Source organism: Malaya genurostris, chromosome 3 (genome assembly GCF_030247185.1).
Source record: "Malaya genurostris strain Urasoe2022 chromosome 3, Malgen_1.1, whole genome shotgun sequence".
NCBI lineage: Eukaryota > Metazoa > Arthropoda > Insecta > Diptera > Culicidae > Malaya > Malaya genurostris.
Window position 1 is genome coordinate 126,698,434 of NC_080572.1, and position 23,401 is coordinate 126,721,834.

The window sequence follows — 23,401 nt, forward strand, 5'->3', positions numbered from 1 at the left end:
AATCTCCGTAACTATTGAAATATCTTCCAATCATCAATTGAAATTTTAATCGTTTTCAGCAAATAGACATAAATTTTCAAGTGCTGCAAGTGATGAACATAATTATTTTATAAGAACAGTTTCACTACCTGATGAATGAGAATATTTCATAGTTTCGCTTTCAATATCAACATTCATTATTATTATTTTTTACTTACACAGGTTCTTTTCCGATCGGGTGTTCTGAATCAGCTGGAAGCGAAGCGCGATGAACTACTATCGGACCGTATCATTCAACTGCAAGCATTTAGCCGTGGTCATTTGGCTAGAAAACGGTTAGCTCAAAGAAGAGTTCAGGTAACTAACACATATTATATATTTTACAAAATTGCTTCTGCTTCCGAAATTCTTCGCACATGGGCGGATATGACATATGACGGTTATGTGTGAAAGCGAGCGATATCTGATGAACTTGGATGGATATTACTTGTATCCACAATTGAATTGAATTAAATATTAATCTTTTTACCATTTCGTACAGGAACTCGCGGTCAAATGCATCCAACGTAACGTACGAGCTTTTCTAAAAGTTCGTGAGTGGCCCTGGTGGCGGTTGTTAGTAAGGGTTACGCCTCTGTTGAATGTGCATCGTACCGAGGAGCAATTGAAGATAGCGACTACTGAATTACAACTGTTGAAAGCAAAGCTGGATAAAGTTGAAAGTGATCGAAATAATCTTAAGGCGGAAAACTCCAAACTGGAATTGAAGGTAAGTGCTTCTTTGAAATTTTTCCCTTTTTGTACTGGAGATACGTGATGCTAGTAAAATATTATTTAACGACGTTTGGAATAGTTGAGATGAATGTGAAAAACTGAATATCATTGTTTCAGTTGTGACAAAGCTTAATCTTATAGACGTACAATAAAGGGATTTACTAATTGCGTATAGTTTGGGCAAAAACAAATTCTCACAATTTGTATTCTTTCTCAGTATCTGGCAATAGGGTAAAATAGTTTATATGGTATAACAACTATATATACCAAATATATAAAGAAAAATTAAGCAAAATAACTTGTTGATGCTATTATAGCAGGATTCTAGAGTAATATGCTCACCATTGTGGCGTAAGCCTCTGTGTTTTCCGTTAGGTGCTTACACTAAAATAAGTAAAAAAAGATGCTGTTGGCTTTATATCAAAACGAACAACAAAAATTTAATTAGGGGAAGTGGGGCTAAGCCTACCATTTTAGTTTATTTTTCAATATCAGAGAGCTGGAATAACATTTCAACAATTCCTTCGGCGAAAGACCATATGGTTAAAGTGGGGATGAAATATACTTACAATAATAATACATTTCAACAACATATGTACGTCAGCAAGAGAATGGTTTGTTATTAATTATGACAAGGTCTTACACTTTCCTTTTTTGATAGTATCTCTCCATACTGAGACATAGTTTTTCGAATAAAAGGATCACATATACTTGAGGGTAGATCATGTACACTCACTTCTATAGCACTATCTTCCATATCTACTGGTATGTTATTGTTATTAGCGAATTGATTTGCATCCAACTCTTTATAAACCTGGATGTAAACAACACTATTTGTCTTGTTGCATTGAAATAAATGCACGCGCTTGATATCAAGATACATTTGCTCCTTAAGCAAACCTTCAAGTTCTCGTATCGAAGGTCGAATTAATTGGTAAATCGCCAACTTGGGGTTTGGCGTATTATGTTTGAGTCGGACTGTTTAAAAGTCATATCAATTGAAAGATGCATACAATAACACAAAACTACAAAACAATAATGTCTTTTCATATTTGTAAGGATTTATTGTCAGTAGTCGTTTAAGCTCAAGTAAACTGAAACTGTTTTCCAAACGTGTTCAAAATATATGGAATATGTCAAAAGCATCACCATCTCGCAATCTCATGATAAGTACGCAAATTTGACTCTTCAACAGTACTTAGATAGACTATCAATACTACAATGCTACAAGCTGAGAACCTAAAAGCCTTTGATTAAAACTACACATACGGACGACGTAAATTGCATTTGACTTGCAACAATACAACAATGCAACAATAATTTCCAAAGTTTATCTTTAGATTGTGGATAAGCATCGGCGTCTCAATTGATTTAAACTACAGAAATGTGATCAAATTATTCCAAACCAAATTTCTTAATACATACATTTTCTTTCTTTTCAGTACTCGAACTGAATAAATGTAATCGAAAATATCCAAACAATAATTTATAGTTTCATTTTCTCGTTATTGCAATGTATATAGGCAAAGACATCATATTAACAAGATATCCAGCTCCCTCATTTTCCGAACAAATCATTGGCAACATCCTTTTTTGCGAACATGGCGCCCTCAGGCGAGTCCACATCGAATCTCGTACATAAAAGTAGGAGAGAGAAATGTCAAATTCGTGCGCGCCAAAATAGCAGCACTGCGCACCCATACAATTGACATAATGTTGAATGTAATGCCGTTCGATGGCGTTGCTGAACTGAAGATTTCGCTCCAAGCTGACAGGGTCTGATATAGGTCTGTTTATTTTTATTTGACAATTCCTACCGCACCAGTCGAAATCTAGTACCACCCTGTCAGGATCTCGATCAAGTGGTCGAAAGCGTTACGTAATCCCACAGGTCAGTCGAATCGACTTTAAAAATAATCTTTTCGGAAACACAATTCGTCGATCTCCCAAAAAAGGAAGAACAATTTTTTGCGCAGAAAACTACGTTTCAATGGATCAATCATTTAATTATATACCACGAATAAGTGCTTGAAATATGTTTATTTTTTTTTGATTATATAGGTTTTAACATTGTGGTCATTCACCTCTTCGGGCCAGAAAAATTTTCTGACCCTATGTGCGGGGTTGGGAATCGAACCTAGATGACCAGCGTGAAAGGCATCATCTTACCCATCACGCTATACCCGTTCCTCCGATTTTTCATATTATTATGTATTATTTCATATTTATTATTTCCATAATACTGCAACAATAACTCTAACTGTGATTTAAATGAAGATCAATAGTTCTACTGATACCGAAAAGTCACCATCTGTGAGAGACTATCGATGATGTCAAATTAGGGAAAGATGGGGTAAAAAGCACCCCGAGGCAAAATGCACCTTTTGTTTTTCTCAAAAGCTACCAATTTTTTTCACAGAAATTTTAATGAAACTGAAAGTCCGTCATAACAACAGATTACTAAAAAATTTTGGTAGTGACGGTTCAATCATATCTGGAAAAATAATAATCTGTCATATATAATCTTTAATGTTCGTTCCATAGTAATTTTCTACAATGAGGAAGACGATTTCAATTATGCAATCAGTAAACTTTTTTGCCAATTCGTGTTTCTAAAATTAGTTCTAATACAGACGATGTATTTGCAACTATTTGGAATAAATCGTTAAAATTTTCGTCTTTTGTTTTTGGGGGCAAAATGACTCGAATTGTGTGGGGCAGAATGCTGAAGAATTCGCTTACAAAAATTATGTAACACATGGATCAATAAGTCCCGAGACTAAAGCAGAGATGGCACTCGTAGTAAACCAGTAACCACATCTTTCTAGAGTACTAACCTTTGCTTGAAACGGGTCAAAATTTTAAGTCGATCCGACCAGAAACAGCTGAGTTATCGAGATTGGAGTGAAGTCGTTTTGTAGTTTGTTTAAAAAATTGAAAAAACCGAGTTCCGTGTTTTGATAGAACATTGTTTTTTAATGGGTAAAAACACCGTGCAAGCGAAACAATGGATTGAAAAATGTTATTCGGACTCTTGTCCATCAAAAGCAACGATTTGTCGGTGGTTCGCCGAGTTTAAACGTGGTCGTACCGACACATATGACGCGGAACGCTCGGGTAGACCTGTGGAAGCCGTTACACCGGAAAATGTGAGTGAAGTGACAAAAATTATAATGAAAGATCGTAAAGTGAAGCTCCGTGAGATTGCTGAGATGACACAGATATTATATGGAAGTGTATTTACTATCCGTCATGAAAAAGTGAGCATGAAAAAGGTTTTTTCCAAGTGGGTGCCGCGATTGCTTTCGATGGAACAAAAACAGCAACGAGTCGACGATTCAGAAAGCAGTTTATCGAAAAAAAAATACGTTGGAACCATTGTATCACCCTAAAAGCTGATTATGTTGATGATTAAAAAAAATATTGCAAACAAAATGTTGTTTCCATTGTTAGTCTCGGGACTTATTGATCCGTGTGTTATAAGTTATCAATTTAATGAATAATATTGGAAAATCTTCCATCTGGCAAATATTTTCTTAGTGGGTACGTTTTATCCCATCTACCCCTATGTCAATCTAGCAGCCTACTTGATTTCCAACATAGGGTCAACATAAAACCTCAATAAACCAAATCACATGGCATAAACTCTACTTTTTCGTATCCTCAAGCATTCTTAAAAATTCAACAGAGAGTTTAAAATAGGACGTTAAAAACAAATCAAGGGGCGGGTAGGGGTTAGAAAAATCAGTTTTTTGTGTTTTCTTATAGCAAAAGATTTAAAGAATGTTGTTTTGTTTAATTTTAAAGCCTAACGGAACGAAACCCTGAAAGTTATGGGTCTATCTTTTCTTATCTCATAATGCGAAGAGGCAAGAGCTCGACAAAAAGTCCCAAGAGTTCGGCTTCGATTGTCATGAAAATTTGACAAAACATTCTTGAAATGTTTTATTACAATAAAATATAAAGAAAAAATGTGATATTATGTGTTTTACCCTACCCGCCCCTAGAAAAATAAATTGTTTCCTTTGATTTTATAGACAATAACCTTCGAACGCGTTTTTCTCGGAAGCACCTTTTAAAAGTCCGCATTCATCGTTATTTAAAGACTACTTCACCAATTAATTTTAAATTTTTCCCATACTCTTACTACATATAAAACACCCAACGTTTTCCTTTTCGTTTTTTTGTTACTTTGAGGAGGTTTTACAGCTACAAGGACCAACAAAATGTCGAATTTTATTCGTGAAAATTCGTAGATTTGACTTTAAACAACAACCCAAAATTTATAAATAATAGATCAAAATCTACTAAAACTGTATTGCTTCAATTTCCTGACTTCTGATAATTCTAGTAAGCGAAAAAGATAGTAAACGAAAAAGATAATTAAAGATGATCACGATGCGGAAAATTTCCGCTTAACATGGTCTCTCACGTGCGTTTAAGAACACGGTAAACGTGGGGTAACATATAGTAGGTACTGAATCAAAGTCAACAGCTGATCGTGAATCGGTCGCGTGTTTCATAAACGCATATAAATATTCTAAAAAGTCTGTTTCATATTATTTTTATTTGCCACCTGTTTACGCTGGCTGCTTCTTTCGTCACATTCCCATCGGCATCAGATTTTCGTAAAACCGATTTTGTTGTTTGCAACCTAATGAGACGACAATTAGTATGCGCGAGTTGGTTCAAATTTTAAAAATACTCATCGAATGTACGAAATGCGAAAAGCGCGTTCGCGCATAGCAATTTCGTTGTGGGGAAAAAGACGACAAAGGAATATTGCCAAAGAATGATAAAAAAATAAGAAAATACAGACTACGACTAACAAAATTTGTGTGGTGAAGATATTTTGTATGCCGGCGACGAGCAGTTCTCAGTTGGTTGCTCTAGCGTGCAGATCTCTTAAAATTTTGTTTTGGGTTTTTGTTTTCTTTTTCGTTATTTTGCTCGGTCAGTGTGATAGAAGCAATCGTTAACGAGTGCAGCGAAGTTTGTTCGGTCGCAGCTCCTATGTGAAAGGAAAAGTGTGAATCGACGTTCACGTCTGTGGCGCTCTGATTTTCCAATTAGTATTATATAAATGCTCGAATTTTGAATATACGTCGTCCTCTCAAGTGATGATCATCGTTATACTTCCGTGTGTTCGAATTTGCGAAAAACTTCTTGAGAGACCCTTTTTATTTTGATCGAAACCACTGATTTTCTGTAACTGCTAAAATCGATTAAATATACTTTCTTGAATGATTTTTTTTGAAGGCGGAAGCTACTAATTACTAACCTATCATAAAGAAGAAGTGAAAGTATACCGAGTTTTTCTTTTGGCAAAGTTGAACATTGTGCGTAATAGTTGAACTGTGTCATCCTACCAGTTTGAAGAAATAAATATTGCATTTAGGGAAAGTTGTAAATCATTCGTTTAAAAATTAGGTATGCGTGAAACAGGCTAACAATCCAGAAGGGAATGCGTCCTATCACCGTCATTCCGGCGTCTTCGCCGTCAACCAGTGCTGTCCAACGACCAACCACGAATTCGACCATATCAATTGGAAGTGAAACGATATGTAACTCCAAGACTATGCCCGATTTAAGCAACCTTGAAACAAACGGACGACCATTTAACAATGGAAAATTTCTTCAAACCAACAACGAATCGAAACCTATACTATCACCTTCATCATCCACATTATTTACTTCTTCGTCAAACACACTATCAAAATCCTCCTTGAAATTGGAAGCTTCAGTTACAAAGAAGCCACCCCCAGTTGTGAAAAAAAGCTCACTACTTAGCGATAGTATTTCTAAATTCGAGCAAAATTGTGATGACACCAAACCAAAAGTGACATGGAGAAATTTTATCAAACCGTCTTCGAACAAGGACAAACCTACTATTAGTTTCACCGACATGCCTGCCACGGCAAACTTAATCAAGGATACGAAAACAAAAGTCACTGATGAGAATAACAATGAGGAGAAATCAAATAATTTACAAGCTCCAGTTGCTACGAGTTCAGTCTCTACGGAGTCTATAGAAAACATGATACACACTATGCCAGCAGAAAATATGATCAGCAAAAGAGGAGATGCGAATAATGTATCTTTTAGTGCTGAAGCTTATTCAAAAGGTAAATCGAGTGTGAAGAATAGTTCTAACTTTACACCCAAGTATATATCCGAAGGTAGTAAAGAAGCCATTATTCAAAATGGCCTCATAAAAAATCCAACTGAAAACGAAACGAAATTGCTTACAAATACGGTACTTTCTAGCGAGGTAACTGAACGATCTACTACATCGCCTCCGCCAGTGAAAGTCAAGAAAATTGTTAAGAAAATCGTTAAAAGAACAGTGATCAAATCGGCATTGGACTCTACATCTAACAATGAAGGTGGTGAGGAGAAGACAGTAAAAGTTGTGAAAAAAAGAATAGTTAAAGCAAAACCAGAACCTAGCGAAACCACGGTTCAAGCAGCGGTAGAAAACGAGAAAACTGTGCTGGATACAGATTCCAAGGACTCTGCCAATGAAATTCCCAAACCTAAATTACTAGATCCGATCGATATTAAGATACCGGAACATGCAAATTCCACACCAACAATAGCTGTAAATGATGAAGACTTGACAGTTGGCTCACATGAAGAGAACTCCGCCAAGTCTTTAGATACTACGTCATTGATTACCAATAGCTCAAACAAATTAGATTCCTCTATTTTGAATCCAAACGAGCAAACTGTTCGAAATAATAGCACTCGACCAATACTTCCTGCTTATAGGTCGAAGACAATTGATCTCGGAGCAGCGACAAATTTGGTTCTAAAACCCACCGTCATTCAAAGTAGCTATAATTTCCCAAAAGAATTGTCTTTGGATAAGGATCGCCGGCGAAGCTGGGGAAAACTTAACGAACTTCCACTTTCGCTTACCATTTCTCGAGATAGTACGCTGGGTGAATTATCGAGAGAATCGTCACTAGTTTCTCGATCATCCTCACCATATTCTCAGTATACTACAAGATCATCATCTGTATTAAGCAATTATGATTCGTGGCAATCGTCACGATCGGTGACACCGCGAAGGATGCTATCGCAATCATTCGAGGTGAACGATCATATGCCACTTAACGATTATGGCTCTTTGGAGATACCGCGGAGGCGATCATCGATACGATCATTATCAGCATCTATGGAAAAATCAGCTACGCCAGACTATCTTAGCGACAAAATAGAGCATTTCCTCAAACGCACTGATCATGTTACACAAGAATGGAAAAAGTTTGGTAAAAGTAATAAAGAGACCGACGCCGTACAAGAGTTATGTGGAACTTATCGTTCGAAGAGCGTTTCGAGCATTATGTCTCGTGGAATGAAACTTCTGAAAACTCAACCTTCTCTGTCGAGATCAAGTTCTCGTATGTCATCCATCAGTAAGGACACGTTTCACGATTGCATGGATGACGACAACGTCACGATCGTGGATGACGCAGAAGTAAGTCTGAATATTCGTAGGTTTTTACTGATTCATATTCTTACACTTAAGCACTTATTATTTTGCGTTTTTAAATCGGCAGGGTGAACATTCCCATATTAGTCTGTGCTTCCTTATTTGTCTTATCATTTGAGTGAACTGAGCTAGATGATTTCTCGTTTCTTTTAATAAATTTCATCACCAAAATAACTTCACATCTTCATTTTTTAAGTATACTTTTGAAATTGAAGTTTTTTTTTTCACACCCTGTATTTCTGGAACCAGAAGTCGGATCTGAATGAATTTCACAAATTTTACGCTGTATCGTAAAACCTAATATTTGAAATTTGTATAAATTTGTGAAAATAGGTGTAGTCATCTCGCAGTGAAGTGAAATGACTCCATTTAATATTTTTATGGCACAGTGGAAGGTTTCATCTGAATATTATATTGTTGAAAATGGTTCAACCATCTCGGACAAAACTGAATGAATACTTTTTTTTGTTCGTTCCGGGGCCTTTGCTTTTGTTACACTCACAGACTATTTTGTGATTGCATAGCCTTTGTATATGGTAAGAGCACAAAATTGTAACCTAAGCTATTGAATAAAACTTCGACGCGATTATTCGAAATGAATGCATCTATGTTCATCTTATCCTTTGAGCAAACGCATTAAACAAAGATATTTTCATTTCACTTTAATCAATGTTTTTTTTGTATGTATGAGATAGAAAATGGAGCTGACGATTGCCTTGATTAAAAAAAAAATCGTGAAACCCTGCTACGTAAGGTTTAGTTGAAAGACTCCTACTTACAAAAATATCCACTCTTCATCTCGATTGTAAGCGCGATGTGATCATAAATGAGTGAAATGGATTAATTTGTTTGCATTACACTCGAACCCTAACAGACAGGCAGACCCTAACAGCTAAGCAATATTAAATTTGGCACCATGCCAACGTTTCGTTGCAACTATCAAACGCGTGTTGAGCTCAACAGCAATATGTTCCTCTTTTCCTTGTAATGACGGGAACGTATATTTAATTTTGAACATTTGACTTCCTTATGTCAAAGTGTCCAGTACATTGGAAAGAAGATGATGAACGAAAAAACGTTGAAAATCGCATTTTATTGAAGAGATCAATCAATTTCAATCTGGCGTATTTTGAACATAGTATAATGAGTAAAATAGGTTTACGTTTAATGATACTGTGAACTATTCAAAGACACATGAATATCTATCGTGTTCAAGAATTCAGTGTAGTTTTCCATTTGAAGAACGCGAAAAACTTTTAACAAAAGAAATTTCATTTCGCTGTTCTATTTACATAGATTTTTACTTTCAATTATAAGGTTTGACAATGAAAGGCTAGGGTCAGCTGAAAAATTGTTAGCGCTTCTCATCTTTCTCCGGACATAACCATCCTAGAAGCCAGGTGGCTTTCGGTGCACGGAACGACCGAAATCAGCATTTTCGCGAAAAATTTAGTTGATTTGCTGATTTTAGTTAGTTATTTTTTGAGACAACTAAAAAAATCTTACTTTTGCTGATTTAGATTTTTTATTCTCATTCCCTTAATAATAATAAAATATTTGTTGAAATGACTATTTTTTTTAGTTGAATTCACAAATTAAACGTACTGTCATTTCTTAACTAAGGCACACTTCATATCCAGTCAACTAATTTTTTAGTTGAATTAAAGAAATATAATGTTGTTTTCAACCAATATGAATGGTTGAATTGGCTTCTGCAATCTGCAGCTATATGGCGCCCTGTCACCGAAACGGTAACACCTTAATGACTACTAGCCACTAGATGGCACACTACTGCCGAAAAAAATTCAGACGCGGTTGTCTTTTCTATATTGGCAGGTATAAATACGATGTTGTGTTGGAGAAAAAGACATAAACGAAACGTAAACATCTTTTTGAATTTTTTTTCTTCTAAATCACTGTTTCTTCATTCTCACTGAAAACTTTGAGCACTCGGAAAACAAAAACCGAATACAAATAGTACACCGGACGGCGCAGCTCGGAAGGTTTGAAGATACAAAAAAACTTCATCACAATTAGAGTGAAACATTCGAAATTCACATCACTGCTCCGCGTAAAAACATTATTACGCACAATCGCTTCAAGTGCGCACAAATTCTGAATAAATACACTTTCCACTAACAGTTTACGTCATTTTTACATATCGGTTTAGAAAATTATATAGGGATATATCGTAACACATGCGAAAAACATCTAAACAATTTGCGAGCAGTTTCAACAAGACTGTCCCTTTTAGCTTTTTAATGGATTGTTTTGCTTTGACACTGCTGTCCTTCAGTAATGACGGTGTTAGATAAATAGAATCAAAGTTTCTGATTTTAATAACGAAATTAGTTGTCAATGAGAATTTCGTGTTGGATTGAAATATTGCTGGTTTGTGTCCAGAATATTCGCCAACTAAACACATTCTCTAAAAATAAGAGCTTTTTTCAGCACAGTAAATTCTACATTTTAACTAATTTTATAGTTATTTTGGAAATTTTGTTGTTAGAATCAACTAATTCAAAAACAGTAATACGAATTAGGCGCAGAGCTAATTTCGGTCGTTCCGTGTGGCAAAATAAAAGTTAGTCAAGAAAAGATCCCCTGTGTTCCTGCTTCCATGTCTTAGAAGCCTACAATTTCAGGAATTGATACATGGTATACATATTCGTGAAATTCGGTATATTATAAAAAAAACTGTTATAATCCACCTAGTGATGTAGTGATGCCTTCTCATATCAGTCATACTAACATATAATACACGGTGGTATTCTTCAAAATAATTTTCTTCGATTCTTGAAGCAATAACCAAAATCGCTCTGTTTGGCCGTCTAATGACTACCGATTGGAGCAGTTTTGATGGCGATTTAGAATTTGTTTTCCTCTTTTTGTTTCGCCCTAAACGGGTATAAATTTTAACCACACTTCAACATATAATTCCGGAACCGGAAGCCTATCATTTGAATTTGAGTTTGTGAAAATCGATTCAGTCATCTTCGAGAAAAGTGAGTGACATTATTTTCACATTTGTGCATATCAATCTGTAATTCCGGAACCGGAAGTTGGATTTAAATGAAATTCCGGAACTTTGTATGAGACCATAAGACCTTTCATTTGAATTTAAGTTTATAAAAATCGGTTCAGCCATCTCGGAGAAAAGTGAGTGACAATATTTTCACATTTTTGGTGCATATCACCCTGTAGTTCCGGAACCGGAAGTCGGATCAAAATGAAATTTAGGAACTTTGTATGGGGCCACATGGACCACATTTCATTTGAATCTAAGTTTGTGAAAATTGGTCAAACCATCGCTGAGAAAAGTGAGTGAGATCCATTTATGAAAATATGACCACTATTTCCGGTGCTTCTAAAATCGGAAGCCGGGAACCAGGATAACCGGAATCAGTTTTTTTTACCGTCTGCTGATAATGACTATCGAATGGAGTAGTTTTGAGGTCTAAACTGGTTTAAGTTTTTTGATTCACCCTTTTAAGTTATGGTATACAATTTTTAACACACTTTACCCTATAATTCGGATTAAGATGAAATTCAGAAGTTTTGTATAGAATCATAAGCCAATTCATTTAAATCTAAGTTTGTGAAAATCAGCCCAGCCATTTCCGTTATTGCAAAAACTACAAGGATCAGCCCCATGGTGTTGTTCGAGCCATTGATGTGGAACAAGGCAACCAAAATTTCTAATGATCTACAATCAAACAGTTCAATCAATCGTCACACTTTTGAATCCGCAATTGCACGAGAGTCTGCTTAGATTGATCTTGATTAGGAATCTACGCCGAACATCGTTTGTCTTGATTTGTATTTGTTTGATAGATAGCCGACGAAATTAGAGCAAATTCAGCAGCTAGAAGTTCTGTATGGAAGATCTATAATAGAACAGAAACTGGAACAAACGTATCTCCAGCAAGCCGTTCTAGTTTTATTTATTCTAGCAGTTCTTCTGTCAAATTTAAAACTGATCTACGGTGCCATTCTATTTTTTGTATATTTGAAATACGAGTAAAACACTGCTGGGGTGGCCTTTCTTTCTATAAAATTCAGATTTAATTTTTGTAACTGACATAAATTACACCTATATCCCAAATGTATGCAATTATATGTTTGTACATACTTGCGATTTCGATATTTAGGCTTCTCTTCGCCAATCTTGTGTTCAAGTTTTGTATGCACAGTTATTTCTATAGCGTTAAGTTTCTCTACCATTCTGCGATTTCGGCTGAAGCGATAAACTTTTTCTCATTATCAATCGAGTTCATCTCATATAATTTAGAAATTAATCTTAAGCACTCAAAATTTATCCTGGGTTGTTGTCAATTTCTCAGGCGAAACGACATAGCATGGAATTTCAACCGAGCTTGCATGACACAAGATCAGAGCATACCAATTAAAGCTTCAAATCGTTTTATGGTCTTTAGCATGCTACGCGTAGGACCGAAACGTTAGCTATAATTTCGCTTCTATTTATAGATTTGCGTGCTTCCAACAGCTTTGCTTTTGCATCGATTGACCAATCAGAGCGGTACTTTCCCATTGATATATCGCTTACTGCTTCAAAAGCGTCCTCTATGGCAGGGAAATCCGGTGTATCGGAGATTTTCAGCAGACAAAATAGGACACTGTTAGATATTATTCAAATTTTCAGTCATTTATAATTGAAATACGTGGCTTGATACATTCAAATCGAAACTTAGAAATATTTCCAATCAAATGATGAAATATTTATGCAAAATAGACTGAGCTGTAAGTGTTTAAATCCTGACCACAATTGAACGTGTATATTTTCTTGAGTTTCCAGATTTGCACCCCTATATAAAAAAAAATGTGTTGCACATCAAAAACTCCATATACACACATACATACACGCAGACATTTTGCGTACTCGACGAACTGAGTCGAATGATATATGACAATCGGTTCTACGGGCCTCGGTTCAAAAGTCGGTTTTCACAGTGATTGCAGAACTTTTCTATTGCGAAAAGTTTTATAGAAACAAAGCTTTAGCTTCCGTTTATTAGAGTGTCTGTAAGCAGAGTGACGACATCTCATCCGTAATGTTAGTAACAACTCAAAACATCAAAAAAAAGGTTTATATTGCATTTGACATGTCGTTTGCTCGTTCAGAACGATAGTGTCAAACATGTCTATTCCAAACGAACAGTTGTCGTCACTCTGCTTACAATCACTTTAATGTCTAGAGACGCGTACACTCAGACGACAACAAACAACTACCCATCTATGTTCGAATCTTCAAGTAATCAACCATGCAGATGCTTAAACAACAACACTGAGGACGTTTGAACGGAAACACTCGGACCAATACTTGATTGGTGACTAGGCTAAGTACATTTCTTCCAAGTACCTATTATTTCTATAACAGTCTCGGCTCTCAGCGACCAGTGTTCATTTGGGTAACGTAGCCTAGCTAACGTCTAGACACTAATGTATGTAACTCGGAAGCCTTCATCCTTGGCTAGACCAAATCAAAAACAGGATGCTACATTTCGATGTGAAACTTAACCCTCTATTTCAAATTGCAAACTTCAAATCAAAAATGTGAATTTTGAATTGCAGTTGTTGAATCTACCACTCAGTCGAATGTCGAATTCATTAGAGTAGACTTCAAATGCGGTTTATCGAATTCCTAGGCGGAGTGATGTATCATGGAGTGAACTTTGATTGCTTCCGTTTGACTTAACATTTGATTTTGATTTATTAGATTTGTATCATTCTCGCAATTGTTTAATCAAAGCGAAAAATAAATTTTTATTTTTCACTTTCCGTGAGTGTAATGATGGTGAAAGTGAGTGAAAACATTTCACTCTTGTACACTAAAATGCGAATAAGCTTGTATTTATATTGAATATTAGATATCATTGAACATATACCCGACAGATAATGAATACTAAAAAACAGGAACTGCAGACAAACAACTTTTGGTAAGAGACTGCGATTATTTTACAACGCTTCTGGTGTTAAAGCGAGTTTTCTAATTATAGCATCTCTAGAACTTGTGCAGACAGTAATCTTCTAATGCATTTTCTGTATCCACAGCATATATACTAGCATGGTGTCTGCTGAAAACATGCTTTATTATACTATTACTTCAATTACTATCAAGAAAATATAAGTTAACACCATGAGTAAAAATAACCATCTGTCTCCTCGTGTGATGTATTTTAAATATCCAAACGTGTCTCTACGTCTCTCGAAATCTGTTCAATTTCTCGAGTTCGGTGCACCCGTGATGGCTCGATTCAGTCCACTTCTTTGGCAAAGTGAATAGAGCTGATGTGATACTTTCTACTGAATAAAAGGTTTCGATTTCTTATTGAGTATTTTGTTTCGTCATATTTTCTGGAAAATATTCTAAATTATTTTATTTCTTTGTATATAAGCTCTAGCACTAAGTAACTTTTTTGGTTGTCGATTAATAGACTGGCATGTGACCGCGTTAATCTGAAGGATGAAATTGAGCTAGGGTAAAGTTGAAATAGGAGACACAACTAATGCATAAACTGGGACGAACTTTGAATCACCATAACGCGTGCGCTCTTTCCTTCAGTAAAGTTATTCTCGTATAAACCCTCCATACTTGTTTTCAATCAAACCGTGAGATGGTTTTTGTTATGATCGTAAATTTTATTGAAACTGTTGGTTTGACAGTGTTTTGAATTTGGTAACAGTAGCAGGTGTCTGTTGTATGTCAAACGAAAACAGAACAAATTTCACTTTCAGCTTTTGCAACGTGTCATATTATTTCATAAAATATTCTTTGCATTGTAGATTCGTCTTCCCTTTTAGAATTGTACAGAACTATGATTAATATTTTCATTTGTCAATAAACAAGAATATTCCGTATACTTTATAAACACGGACAGTTTAACCAAATCAAATATTGAAGTGAAAATCGTTGTGCTTGATTTAGAGGCCAACGATTCAAAGGCCGCTGGTCTCACATGCCAGTTGTCGTATCCAATTTGAAAAGATGTTTAATGCAAGTGGGATTGTAGTACTAGTCATGCGATGATTCCGCTCTGAGATACCGAGGGCGAAATATGTCTTGAAACATGTTATATTTGTTGTAAACAAAACTTAACATATTTGTTTGCATAACCTAATGATCCAACACGTGTTTCTGCCGATATCCTTAGTTTATTCTTTTAAAGCGACAGATGGGTTATACAAGCGAATTCGACAATGAAATCCAGTAAAAATTATTCTACTGTTTTATTTACTTAAAATGTAACTGCAGCTTCGAATATTATCGCAGAAGAACATCGGGAAAACCGGAAAAAAGTTGGGAATTCGAGTGAAAACCCGGGAAAAATATTACTAGTTCAAACATGAGTAACAGTTGTTAGCATCATGATTTTTTTTAACAAGCGAAAAGTATGAGACGATACCCAATTTTGGGTTTGAGCGAGATGTTCAGTAAAACAACTTATTGTCCCATACAGGTTCTCTGTTGAACATTTTATTAGAAATTGTGTCAACACCCCATATCTCGTCCAATGATTTTTAAGAGTTTAACAGCAGTTTTGAATCAATCAGGAAGCATCAGTGCTTTCTTAGTTGTTATCAATAACAGCACAATGAAAGCTCATTTTGAAAAGTAAGGACAATTGGGATGCTCCTGTTGGATTTTTATTAAATTTTAGATTAATTAGGGGACGGTTTTAGCATGTTGGGTGAGTCGATACCTTTCACGTATTCTGCCTGGGTTCGATTCCCAACCCCGCGCATAGGATCAGAAAGTTTTACTGGCCCGAAGAGATGAATAACCAGGTTAAAACCTCTATAATCGAAACGAAAAAAGTGCAAAATTGATGGCAAAGAGTCAAGGTAATATCGGGAATATTTTTAACAAAATTCTTAGGAAATCTATTCATCAATGTTTTGAAATGGTAAACATGCTGCATTTCAAAAATGGGATGACATGACAAATGTACCTATTGTTTATTGACTAGATACATTAGAAAAAAATGGTGTTTTAGAAGAACAAGTTGGAGCAGCTGAATAGTTTTGCTAAATCTTAGGTATAAGTACATCTCTTGATATTGAATTGAGTTTTATTACATGAGAAAATTTTTTTTGTCTGATAGAACATTGAAAATATTTGCTTTTATGGTTTCCATCACAATCAGAGCACGAGAATTCATTTGAGGGTATTCTATTTCGCATACGGGAAAAACGGAAAATAGAAATCGGCAATTCACTTGCTACCCTGATATCGTCAAATTTAGTTCAGTCAATGCTAACATATGAATCAGAGTGTATGAATTAGCATTTCTAGTGATCCTAGAACCAGAGATCAATGAAGAGATACCTCTGGAAACGAGATAAACAAAAAAATTAAGGCATCACTTGAATTTGTATATGTGTGCGGTTTACTTTTTAAATATTATAGTCTGTTTCCTTGTAAAGTACAGGGTCCGCCATCTAACTTTTTTTTTGAACCAGCGGTTATTTCGACATTGGTATCCTTAATGTCACTTCTGATTTGACAGAAACTTAGTTTTATCCATCCGCTGAACGAAAATGGTTGTGTATACGCTTGAGGAACGCGTGAAAATAGTGCAGTTTTTCTTTGAAAATCAGCTTGAAGAAGACGCCGATTTTTGCCAAAAAATCATCTTCTCGGATGAGGCACATTTTCATCTCGGCGGGTATGTTAATAAGCAAAATTGTCGCATCTGGGGGACGGAAAACCCACACGTTGTCATGGAGAAGCCGATGCATCCTCAGAGAGTGACGGTTTGGTGTGGATTTTGGTCTGGCTTCATCATTGGGCCATTTTTCTTCGAAAATGAGGCAGGAGCCGCCGCCACGGTCAATGCCGAGCGCTACCGCGCCATGATGAGCGATTGGTTCTTCCCGTTACTTGAAGAGGAAGACTTGGACACCATTTGGTTTCAAGAAGACGGCGCTCCGTGCCACACAGCCAACGCTACGATCGATCTGCTGCGCACAGTCTTCGAAGATCGAATTATCATTCGAAATTCGGATGTCGTTTGGCCGCCTCGGAGCTGTGATTTGACGCCGTTAGACTATTATGTTTTGGGGTCTGTCAAAGATAAGTGTTATGTGGACACGCCAGAGACAATTCAAGCCTTGAAGGACAACATTCGTGCAGCCATAGCTGAAATAAAACTGCATACACACTTAAAACCATTTCTTGAGCTCGGCATAATAAAATGCCGAAACTGATCAGCAACACGTAAATTTGCTGATTGCTCAGTAATCAATACGCATGTTTCTGAACTTCGTTAAATGCATTCACTGATATTTCGGTAAAATGCTTCACTTTGCCGAAATTCGGCATAATTGCTTGCTGAATTTATCAATAAACAACAGATATGCCGACATCAGCAGAGACGTTTGCCGAGATTTCGGAATATGCGCTAGCTGTTACCGAGATTCAGCACAACAGCTGTCATTTATTGCCGCGTAACATTTTCGCTTCGCATTGCACGATTATTTTCTGATGAAATTCTCTAGTGAAAAAATGGATAATCTTCGAAGAAGTGTGGAACCACTTGCAAGTAAAAATATTGAATAAATAGCTTGAATGTTTCGTTTTATAAAAAGCGACTTTATCAGAGCACTCGCGATTATAAGGGAAAACACCCAACTCGGGGCTGAAAGCGTCCTTGAGACAAAACTTTGGGGGATATGCGAAAAAATAACCCAATGCATGGAATAATTCGATGGATCAAAGTAAGTTTATTTGAACAATACCGTATATGCATCATTAAATATTGAAAATTTTTGTAAGCCAAAAATCAATGTATATATTTATTTTCATATTTCCAGCTCGACTCAAGCCATCCGGAAATGCCGCTGATGGTAGTGATGTTTGAAGAATTTGGCGAAGGAGACTGCTCATTATTTTGGAGAGATATAATAGTTCCCATAGGGCCGGAAATACTGTCAGCATTTAAAACTCTTTGCATGGTTTTTACAGTATGCGAGCCTTCTGACATTTTTTTAAATTTTTCTGTATGCTACATGCTGGCAACAAATTTGTGAGTCTCCTTTAAATGTTAATAAAATGAATTTTTGATCCTAAATGGCGTGTTTATAATGTTGAGAAATCACAAACAAAATTAATCTACTAGATTTTTAATTACTGATGATTCAGTAATTTATTTTTTCATTTTTTTCGTTTTATTGGATTGCCGAATATTCAGTGAACGTTTCACTGAGCAAACAGTAAATCTTATGCTGACGATTTCGGCAATATTTGACGTTTGTCAAATTTGAGGGTGCCGAAACGCTCAGTAATTTTATTTTTGCCGAGATGATTGCTGATTACTCGGCTGTGCGAATCTCGGCATATTTTTGCCGAGACTCAGCTATAAAATTTAAGTGTGTACAATCGAAGATGTACTAAAAAACTGGACCGACCGTATGGCGTACTGCAAGACCAGCCGAGGCAGCCATTTGAATGAAATTATATTCCACAATTAACCGGAAGGATTGTACTTTAATATGAAAAAATAAATTTTGAAATCGGATGAACCGTTTGTGTTTTATTGCATGTTTAAAAAAAAAAGTTACATGGCAGACCCTGTATAACACTATTAGCAAACAATTAATTGTATCCATCAGATTTGCTTAAATTCTGTGAGATTAAAGCATAAATCATTTTTGAATTATATAGGGGTTTGGCTGAAAGCCGTTTTTGTTATATGGGCATGTTTACGGACGTAAGCGGTAAACAATCCTTCATCCCCGAGTCGAAGATTGGCAAAGAGCAGGAATGAGCGAAGAGAAAAAATTGTTGCAAACAGAAAAATTTGTAATTTCCGCCAGTTCTTTTTTATTATTCCTAAATAAAACATGTATAGAGTAACACGCGTTTTTCTTTCTCATAAAAAAGCTCCCTCAAAGTTCTCATCGTGATTTATTCGCCGTAATCGTGCTCGTCGTCGGGCAACATTTGGTCCTTCGAACCGGATAGCAGCGAATTCGCGACTAGGGAAGTGCTGCTGAATAAACGAAACATCGCCATCGAAAGGCTGAAACGGGAACACGCGAGTGTAAGAAGCTTGTGCTCACAAGACCCTCCGGCTAGTGAAATTAAAGATCACCTGCAGAAACTGGTGGATATGGAGAAGAACTTTGACCAGATTCAATCCGAAATCGAGGAGCAATCTAACCCGGATGATTTGTCGTCTGTCTTAAACATTCGATCGGATTTCGAAAAAATCTATTATGCGACAACAAATTTATATGTTCCGATGTTGAATGAGGACCAAGAAATCGGTAGTGATAAGACTGTTATGGATACCAGTAATGGTTTAAAAGGAGCAGTAAGAGTGTTACTCGAAACACAAAAGGCGTTGCTGACCAGACAAGCTGCAGCTTCAACATCTGCGGAGGAGTTGGCTGTCCAGTTCCGAGGAAGACAAGCTGAGCCAATCGATACACAATTACCGTCGTATAGCCTTCTTGTCTTCAAAAGGGAGAGGAAACAGTGGCCTTCATTTAAGAACCTGTTCATCAGCAGCGTAGACAGGAAAAATCTCACGAATGCACTCAAGTTGCAACTTCTGATGTCACATTTAGAAGTATAAGCGAAAGGTCTTGTGAGTAGTTATACTTTCACCGATGCTAACTATAAACAAGTATGGGATACCCTGGTCGAGCATTACGACAAACCGAAATTCGCTATTTCGTCGCTTGTTCAGGAATTCTGCGACCAGCCGGTAATCAAGGTGCCAAACCTGGCAAATCTGCGAAATCTCGTATCCACTTCCGATGAAGTCATACGCCAGCTACAAGCTGTGGGACAACAACACGAGACGAGAGATCCCTGGCTCATCCACTTAATTCTTAAGAAGCTGGATGACGAACTGCGAACTCAATGAGCACAGTACAGACGTTCGACGATCTGATGAAGTTCCTGAAACGCAAATGCGATACGTTCGAGACTTGTGCTGCTTTCGGTAGTAGACCATCGTACGATAATACAAAGCGTGAAGTTATGAAGGAGGAAAGGAAATACCCAACAATAAAGAAGGAAATCAAAAGCATGAACATCGCCCAGAAGTTTCCATGCCCAATCTGTTCCGAAGATCACGGAATCTATCAATGCAGTGATTTTAAGCAAGCACCGGTGAAAGAGCGACGTGAGTTGGCCCAGCATGCGAAACTACCACAACAAAGTTGCGCATTGTGTTTGACGGCTCGAGCAAAACATCAACAGGAGTATCGGCTCCTGGTTGAGCCTAACCTCAACGAAGATTTGTTCGTGATACTTACTTGCTTTCGAAGCTACGCGGTGGCTTTTATGGCAGATGTAGAAAAAATGTACCGCTAAGTGTGGGTGAACAATGCTGATGCGAATTTCCAGCGGATTGTATGGAGAACTGATCCCGAACTGCCTGTAGAACATTGTCGATTTCTAACGGAAATATACGGAACGGCTTGTGCCGCTTACTTAGCCATCGAATCACTACGACAAGCAGCCAGGGACAGCAAGACAGTGTTTCCCGTTGCTGCTGAAAGAATTGAAAAGAGTTTTTACGTCGACGATCTCCTGTCGGGTGCTGACTCAGATAACATCAGCCGCTGGATTTAATCTGCGAAAGTGATCGACAAATGTTCCACAGTTGCTGGAATTAAATAAAGAAATGCAGCAACAACCAATTGCGCTGAAACTGGCACCAGATACGGATTCAGTGAAAGCATTGGAGATACATTGGTCTCCATCAAAGGACGAATTCTGTTACAAACTGAAAATGGACATTCATCAGCAAAATACCAAGCGTCAAATGTTGTCAGATACGACTCGCTTGTACGACCTTCTTGGATGGATTTCGCCGGTAATCGTTCGGATTAAAATTTTGTATCAATCACTTTGGCTTCTCGATTTATCTTGGGATAACCCCCTTCCTGCAGCTAATGATGATGAGTGTTTGCAGTTGATTGAGGAAATACGCATTCTTAGGTGGCTAGCAAATTACAATGGAAAGATCCAGCTGCACGGATTCGCCGATGCATCGGAAGCAGCCTATGCAGTAGTTGTGTATGCACGCTCAGTGAGCAGTGATGGTACGGTATACGTTTCTCTCATCGCTAGCAAAACGAAAGTTGCATCCATTCGTCAAATTTTCATACCAAAATTAGAGTTAAATGCGGCAGTCTTGCTGACCGATCTTTTGCGACGGATTCTGGAAGCCTTCACCGATCTAGAAGTCAGCGTCCATGCCTGACCTGACTCCCGAATTGTTTTGGAGACTCTCTCAGCGCACCCCAAAAAATGGAAAACATTTGTTGCCAATCGCACGTCGACGATTCTCGATTTGCTTCCTCGAAGCTCATGGAATCATGTTGCATCCGTTGACAATCCGGTTGTGGCATTAATGAGTGGCAATTTAACACCATCTAAAATACAACATGCAGACACGCAGTTGTCTCCACTCGCTCAGTTCGAACAGTTCGGTCGCGATCTCTATCTCATTCGTAAAGTGTTGGAACCAAAAAATGCTCAGCTGAAATCAGCCTATCCGTTCTTTGATGGACAGGGTACACTGCGAGTCTCAGGCAGGTTGCAGAACTCAGGATTACCCTACTACATGCAGCATCCGGTTATTCTACCGAAGACACATCGGTACACATACTTGCTTATCCAGCAACAGCATCTGCAAAATCTACACGTTGGGCCAACGTTGGTGATTGCTTCACTAAATCAACGGTACTGGGTTCTACGATGTCATACAGCACTATCATCCGTGATCAACAACTGTGTTCGTTGTGCTCGTTGGAAGGCCAAAACTGCACAGCAGCTGATGCGTAGTTTGCCTGCAGTCAGATCGTCAGGATCTGGAATGGAAACCACTGAACTTGATACCAGAGCCGAATACAAGCCATGTGCCAGAAAATCGACTTGGTCGGTATACTACTGAAATCTGGGAGCGTTGAAGATCTCAATATCTCGCAACCTTTCAGCCGAGAAACAAATGAGAACATTAAAATCCGAGACCTTGTGCTGGTCAAGGCGGAAAATACACCGCCAGCCTTTTGGGAGCTTGCTCGTGTGGTAGCAGTCCATCCAGATGCTAACGGGATTGTACGCAAAGTCACACTGTGGCGGGCTCAAACTCAATATCAATGCCCCATACATAAGCTGGTTGTATCGGCCTGCAATTGAGGCTACCGCCTCAAGGCCGGCGCGGTGTTTACGGACGTAAGCGGTGAACGATCCTTTATCTCCGAGTCGAAGATTTGCTCACCCCCTGACAAAGAGCAGGAATGAGCGTAGAGAAATAATTGTTGCCAACAGAAAAAATGTGATTTGTAATTTCCGCCAGCTCTTTTTTTTATTCCTAAATTAAACATGTATAGAGTAACACGCGTTTTTCTTTCTTTTAAAAATGCACATTTCCGAGTTGAAAAACCCTCAACGTTCTCATCGTGATTTATTCGCCGTTCTGTCGGAATCGACTTCGTTTTCGTATCGTAATCGTGCTCGCCGTCGGGCAACAGGGCACATAACCGATTTCACTATTCCTTACGTTTTGTCTTCGACTCGTCAGAGCATTGCAGTTCAAATTGAACTGCTTAGTGCAAACTTCAACAGTTTAATTTGAACCGCTAAGTAGACATAAAGTTCACGACCAGTTCAGTCGTCTATTCGTTTTCTTCGGGGAGTCAGAAAATGCTTTGCGCTTTGGTGCAATATAAAAAAGTGTTTCACGAATAGTGTGACCTTTACGTCTGCTCAGCGGTTCAAATTGAACTGCACTAAGCAGCTCAATTTGAATTGCTCTGCACTGACGAGCTGAAGACGAAACGTAAAGGATTTTTAAATTATTTCTCATTTATTCCAAATATCGTATACTCACTATTTGGTATCAGTACTCAGTGTTCACTCAGTGTGCGTTCGTAAACGATATTGATTTTGGTACAATAGTGAACGATAGGCTAATCTATAATCCTTAATCACTTGCATTACATCGTTTAGTCTCAAATCTGAATGCTTATAACTCTCTGTCAATTAGCGACGCAAATGAGTCACATAAAAAATAGTATTTTGAGATAAAATGATTTTTTTTATTTGAAATGACTGAAATAATTATGTAGGCAACAACGATTTTTTGGTCATCGTTAAACATTCTTCTG

The 23,401-nt window shown here is 37.4% G+C and overlaps 1 protein-coding gene across 11 annotated transcripts in view; it reads left to right on the plus strand.

The window, feature by feature from the left end:
• The window catches only part of LOC131437545 (unconventional myosin-XVIIIa), a 146,192-nt gene that overhangs the window by 101,101 nt on the left and 21,690 nt on the right, over window positions 1–23,401 (plus strand). For 10 of the 11 annotated variants that reach the window (XR_009230773.1, XR_009230774.1, XR_009230776.1 and 7 more), the window contains 2 exons: window positions 202–336; window positions 521–748. Coding sequence is in view for 5 of the 11 variants with exons in the window: in XM_058606957.1 (XP_058462940.1) it covers window positions 202–336; window positions 521–748 (363 nt within the window). In the remaining 6 variants the exon portion in view is untranslated. Of the gene's footprint in view, window positions 1–201; window positions 337–520; window positions 749–5,639; window positions 8,237–23,401 lie in introns of those variants that run through there. The other variant, XR_009230778.1, reaches the window with a different exon arrangement.